Here is a 5,994-nt window from a genome sequence, read left to right as displayed (position 1 = left end):
CACTCTGGCAGAAATTAACTGCTGATTTACACAATTGTGGGCAATGCAAAGATAGCAAGGATTGGTGTTGGTTGAGCTTTGTCTGATTGGCTATCAAGATACATTCCTAAGAGTTCTCTAACAGGCCTCAGGTTTACATTTTTTTTTTTTCTATACCACATTCTGGAAAAGGTACATTTTCCCCATGTACTCCTATTCTGTAAAATAACCACTTGAGTGTATAAGTCCTTCTTTCAATGCACATGCAATGGCTACACTTTACCTCATGCCCTACTGCAGCTGCATGCCTGGGCCCGTGTGCACGGCTGGGCCGGTGACACACAAGTCAGTTGCCCCTGGTAAAAAAGGTGCACTTGGAACTCAGTCTGCCAAGGGTGGGGATGGCAGCCCTTTGCCTGGATTCTGGTGCTCAGAGAGCGTGAAGAGTCTTGTTCTTACTCTACAAACCTCTGACGCTGGAGAAGTGGAGCCAGGTCTTTGGGGGTATGAAAAGCCAAACATGCATATTTCATACCTCCAGGACCAGCTGTTCTCAAGGCATGGTCTGGGGACCCCTGGTTATCCCAGAGACACTCTCAGGAGGCCCATGACATCAAAACTTTACATCATAATACAAAGATGTTACTTGCCCTTTTCTTCATTCTCTCCCGAATGTGGGATGGAGTTTCTAGAATCTACGGGATGTGTGTGATTTCTCAACAGATTGACTACAGAAGCAGATCTGAGAATCCAGCTGTCTTTCTATGAAGCCAGAAACTTAAAAGATTTGCAAAAATGTAAGACGGTACCACTCTTTTCCCTAGATATTTTTTTGTTGTGGAAAATATATTTTTCATAAGAATATATTACTTGTGTTGACATAATAATTTTTTAAAAATAATATTTTATATATTTCTCAGTTTTAATTTTTAATACAGTAAAATTTGATAGATACAAGGGTACTTCAAAAAGCTCATGGAAAGATTTGTATTATCACTTAATTCCATTTTTCCATGAACTTTTTGAAGTACCCTTGTATAACTCACATACACAAAGACTCTTTGGGGTTCTTAACAAGTTTTAAGAATTTAAAGAGGTCCTGGGACCAAATAGTTTGAGATCCTCACACCTAGATGCATTTCTACTGCTATGAACCAGAAACGACAGAAACTGGGCTGCTGGCTCCAGGCAGGGCAGCAGTGAGCCCCCCATGGGCAAGTCGTTTCATCTGTTTTCCCATCTGTAAAACCAGGGGCGTGTGGGGTTGTACTAACTTGATTGTTTTAAACTTAATTTTTGAACACAGCAGAGCCTCTTTTCATTTAAAATCCTTCTCAGGAATCCAAAATGTGTGACAGATGAAAGCACAGGTACTCAAGGTTGGGGGGAGACTGGAACTCCATTCCCCCCACCTTTTTCCCAACAGCCTCTTCTCTTGGAGCGTAGTTAGGAAACGGCTGACCTGGGTGATTCTAAGGGCTCAGCCCTCTGCTCTTCTCTGTTCCAAGTAATGGAAGGGCAGTGGCCCGAGGATGCTCCTTACCTGCTGCGGCTGAGCTGGGATTCACAAGAGGTGCTGGTGGAGCCAGAGACAGGCAGAGCGTAGTTAGGAAACGGCTGACCTGGGTGATTCTAAGGGCTCAGCCCTCTGCTCTTCTCTCTTCCAAGTAATGGAAGGGCAGTGGCCCGAGGACGCTCCTTACCTGCTGCGGCTGAGCTGGGATTCACAAGAGGTGCTGGTGGAGCCAGAGACAGGCAGCTGAAGCCGGACACCTGGCTGTCGGTCAGAAGCTGTCCTTCTGACAAAAGGCAGCGGGTTGAGGGTGCACAGAGCCTTTCTCCTCTGTGAATCCGCCCTCAGTCGGGGCCCTGAGCTGCTCCTCCAACATCCCGCTGGGCTCCCAAGAGGGCCCCCAGCCTCTGATGGCAGCGATGGTGGGGCCGATGGGTGGGCTGTTGAGAACGGTGATTTAGCTTCAAACAGAGAGGAGGTAGCTGGGCAGAATATGGAACATGTGTTCTCAGACACCTTGGCTGTGGCTGCTTGACTGTCTTCAGAGTCTCTTGTTCCCTTGTGCCCCTGGGAGGGGGACACTGGTGGGGAGAGGGAGGAAACAGAGGAAGGGGAACTTGCTTCTGTGCCCTGGGTAGGAGGGCTAGAGACCTTGTGCTGAGCAGGTGGGCTCATGGGTGGAGGGCTGGGCAGCTTGTGCTGAGGCGGTGGGGAAGTTTGCTTCCTTGTTGTTGGTGGGCTTAGCACCCTGGGGCTCACTGGTGGGCTGGGGGCTCCAGAGCTGAGTGGTGGGCTGGAGGACTTGTGCACAGTGGAGAGACTTGGCTGGGCAGGCCTGTGAGAGGAGGGCAGGCTTGGGTGCCTCTTGTCTGCTTGGGGCGTCCACTGTGCCCTCACAGGAGAGGCCTTCCTGACCACTGAGGGGCTTCTCTCTTGGCTCTGCTTTAGGGCCTCAGGAGAATGTGGCCCTCGTGATGGTCTGGCCAGGCTGGGTTCCAAGGTCCTGTTTTGCCCAGACGTGTGGCTGGAGCGATGCCAGGTGACTGCCTTCCGGGGAGGCTTGTGGAGGCTTGTGGCCTTCTCTGGTTGTGCCTGACTCTGCGCCCTGTGCTCCGCCTCTGGGGTTTGGCTGGTTGCTGGTGGGTGGCTCAGGTCCAAGGCAAGCTTCCCGGAGTTGCAGCTGCTCCTGTTACTCCCTGGCCATGTGCTGTGGGGCTTGAGGGGGCTGGCAGTGCTCTTGCTGGGCAGCAAGTCCATGGGACTCATGCAGGCTCTCAGCTTTGGGGAAGCCCACGTTCTCCTGGCAGGGTTGGCCTCTTCCAGCCCTGGGACCTGGCTCCCTTCAGGGGAGCTCCCTGCTGGCTTGCTGCTTTCTGAGGGCTCCAGAGAAGTGAATGAGTTGTCCATCAGGACTTCCAGAGGTGGTGGAGGGAGAAGCTCTGGGTCCCCCTTTGTTTCGCTGGTGATGTCTTCAGTCTTGGATACTTCTGCTGTGAGCAGAGGGGGAAAGACAGGTGCTGAAGGCCTCCAGCCTATGCCCACTTTGAGAGATTCTCTGCCTGCTGCTGGGGAAATCTGGGGCTTAGGATATAGAGGGGAAAGCCCCCTGTAAATGGGAAATCGGGGGGGCATAATGGGGACCCCCCACTTCCTGAGATAGGGGTTTGACCCTGAGTTCTTGGGGTCCCCTGGTGTCCTCAGATTCTCAGTGGGACTGAAAGTTTCAATGAGTTTCTTGACTGATGTTCTGGTGGGACAGCCCCTGACATTCCAGTCCTTGGTCCCGGGAGCCTCACTGTCCTTCTCATCTGGTGGGATGGCATTAGGAAGCTTCTCAGCTTTCTCCTGCCATGGCTGTTCATCCTCAGGGTGAGGACCGCATTTCTGCAAAATGCTCTTGTCCTGACTAGGCAGAATGCTGAAGTTCTTGGAGAGGGATGCCTTGAGCTTGCTGACGGTGTTGCTTGGGCTGACCCTGCAGTTGTTGCTGGGCCACAGAGCCACTGTTCTGGGCTGTAGAATCTGCTCCTTGCTGCACCTCTGCTGTTTGGCACCCAGGGTGTAAAATACCTCCAGCTTCTGACTGAGGTCTCTCTGGACCCTTCTCAGCTCCTGGAGGGTGGGGTCCTCCACATGGCTCTTCAGACACCCCTCTGAATGAGACCTCCTCTGTCTCTCCGGGGCTCTCCTGCTGCCACTGACCGTGCTGGGTCTTGGTGGGACCACTGTCCTCTCATCCTCCTCCTCGGCCCAGTCCTGGTGCCCAGAGGGCACAGGGACAAACTTGATCCTTTCACTGATTGATTCCTTCATCTTCAGAATCATTTCCTGGAGCTGGGGGCTCTTAAGCCTCCTGGGATGTGGCTTAAATGGGCTTTCCCGGTTAGCAGGCGAAGTCCGTGGCCTTGAATACGGAGGTTTTTCCTGCCATGCACACAGACTCACGCTGCTACCTTCATCTTCCTCCTCCTCTGGACTGCTGTTCTCACCTTCACTAACAGATGAAGCATCCATCAATCTGGAGCTTTTCGAAAGATGTGCTTCCATGGGGTCCCCCGTCCCAAGAGAATCACATGGAGTGCTTTTGCCCAGTGCCAAGGGCTCGGAGGTAATATTTTCTGGGCCTGTGCCGGAGGGGCATGGGCTTCTGGCTTCACCTTGTGCTGCTGGCTGAATCTTTGCCATGGGAGGCCTTGAGAGCGGGCAGTCCTGGGGTCTGTCTGAACTCATCCAGGATGGACTTTGCTGCCAGGCATGTCCTGAAAGCTTGGCCTCTGCTTGGGGTAAAATCACTGGCTTCCATTCTACAGGCTCGGGTGCACTGTCCCAGCTGGCTTGCTTGCCCAGCTTGTCCATGGACTGCACAGAGTCATTGTCAGCACCAATGCCACTGTCCTCAGAGCACAAGGGCAGATCCCGTGCCCCAGGGTCACCATGGCCACTCGCCAGGCTCCCTAGTTGTCCCAGAGCCCTCAGCAGGCGTTCATCCACTGCCCTTTTTGTGCTCATCTTATTTTCCAAGTGGCTCGCAGTGGAGTGGAGGTAGCTGCTGGAGCCCTCCAGGAAGCTGCCGGTGAGTGAGGCCACCGTGCCATTGAGCACCTGAAGCTTGCTCACTGTACTTATTTTCCAAGTGGCTCGCAGTGGAGTGGAGGTAGCTGCTGGAGCCCTCCAGGAAGCTGCTGGTGAGTGAGGCCACCGTGCCATTGAGCACCTGAAGCTTGCTCACTGTGTACTGCAGTAGCTGTTGCAGGAGATCTGGCTGCTCCTCGGGCTCTCCTTTCTTCAATGGCCAAGCCAGATCCTCCCTAACTTCCTGGAGGAGCACTTCTCCATCCTTGGAGATCTCCCCCAACAGCTGGCTGATCTCCTCAAAGCACAGCAGCAGGAAGCTGACCATGGGCTGCAGCAGCTCCCGGGTCTGGGTGGCCCGATGGATGATGCACAGAATTGCTTCATATTTGGAGAGGCTGGAGTGCAGATAGGCGTAAGCATGTTGGTGGGCCTTCACCAGGGGCTCAGGGAAGTCCACTTTGCCTTCAGACCCATGAGCAGAGAGGCCAGCTTGGCAGCAATGGCCCTGTTTGCACACCCTGTGGCATTTTGGCTTCCTGTCCCACTTAGAGGTCTCCTGGGTAATACTTTCCTCATTCTCTTCCCCAGAAAAGGCTGCCCCTGGTGACCTGTGGGAGTCCTGTGTCTTGGACGTAATGTCCTTAGCCATGAGGCTTTGTGATTTGTTCAGCTTTGATGGGGAGGTCTTGGTTTCTGGGATCAGTCCTTTTGTACCTTTCCTTTTGCCGGAAGCGGGATCTCCCATGAGCTGACCAGGACCTTCAGCCGTGGTTTGGGTCTTCCTGGAACTTGGGTGCTCCTCTGCCAGCCTCTGTCCCTGGGGCAGGCCCCCCCCTGAGTCATAGCAGGTGGAGCTTTTAACCAGCAAAGGGATGGAATCTCTTTCACTGCCCCCCTGACGTCCTGGCAAAATTGCTTTGGGTTTTTTCAAAAATTGGATGCCACTCTTTGCCACACTGTTTACAATGTCACTGTGTGAAGGTGTACACCCCATGATTTCAGCTTGTAGTCATCCTCCACCCACAACCTTCATAATTTTCAGAGAACCATATTTAAAATAGGAACAAAAGGCAGTCTTACTAGTCCATCCAGGTAATTTCCAGACTAGAATCCTTTGACGTCCGTGGTGCAATGTCCTGAACTTGGAACCAACCTTCCTTACTTCCTTGGCCCCACTGTGGAGAGGAAGTACTGTCCGTTGTCTTTCTGAGTTTTGAACCCTCTGCTGTTAGTGAGCAGTGGGACAGTTCTGAAGGCCCTCAGTCTCGTGGATTATGGGCCTGCCTGTGTTTTGCTTGTGTCCTGACAGATGTACTAGCAAGTGAAGCTCTAAGCCTATGAGGTTAATCATTCCCTAGCCAGTCAGCACGCACAGTGTGTCCTAATATAGAACTTCTCAGCACTTACTATCTTGGGAAGCGGATTAT

General features: G+C 52.7%; 1 protein-coding gene across 1 annotated transcript in view; it reads right to left on the bottom strand.

Annotated features, from left to right (window-relative positions):
- Positions 1-5,561, bottom strand: part of LOC103585433 (chromosome unknown open reading frame, human C2orf71) — a 9,077-nt gene extending 3,516 nt beyond the window's left edge. Inside the window, exons 1-2 of the mRNA XM_008566398.1 lie at positions 4,707-5,561; positions 1,683-4,594 (exon numbers count right to left, since the gene is read on the bottom strand). Of these exons, the coding sequence (XP_008564620.1) occupies positions 1,683-4,594; positions 4,707-5,561 (3,767 nt within the window). The remainder of the gene's footprint in view (positions 1-1,682; positions 4,595-4,706) is intronic.
- Between the last annotated feature and the right edge of the window lie 433 nt (positions 5,562-5,994).

Source organism: Galeopterus variegatus, unplaced genomic scaffold (genome assembly GCF_000696425.1).
Source record: "Galeopterus variegatus unplaced genomic scaffold, G_variegatus-3.0.2 Scaffold239, whole genome shotgun sequence".
NCBI lineage: Eukaryota > Metazoa > Chordata > Mammalia > Dermoptera > Cynocephalidae > Galeopterus > Galeopterus variegatus.
This window is presented reverse-complemented; position numbering and strand designations above follow the sequence as displayed.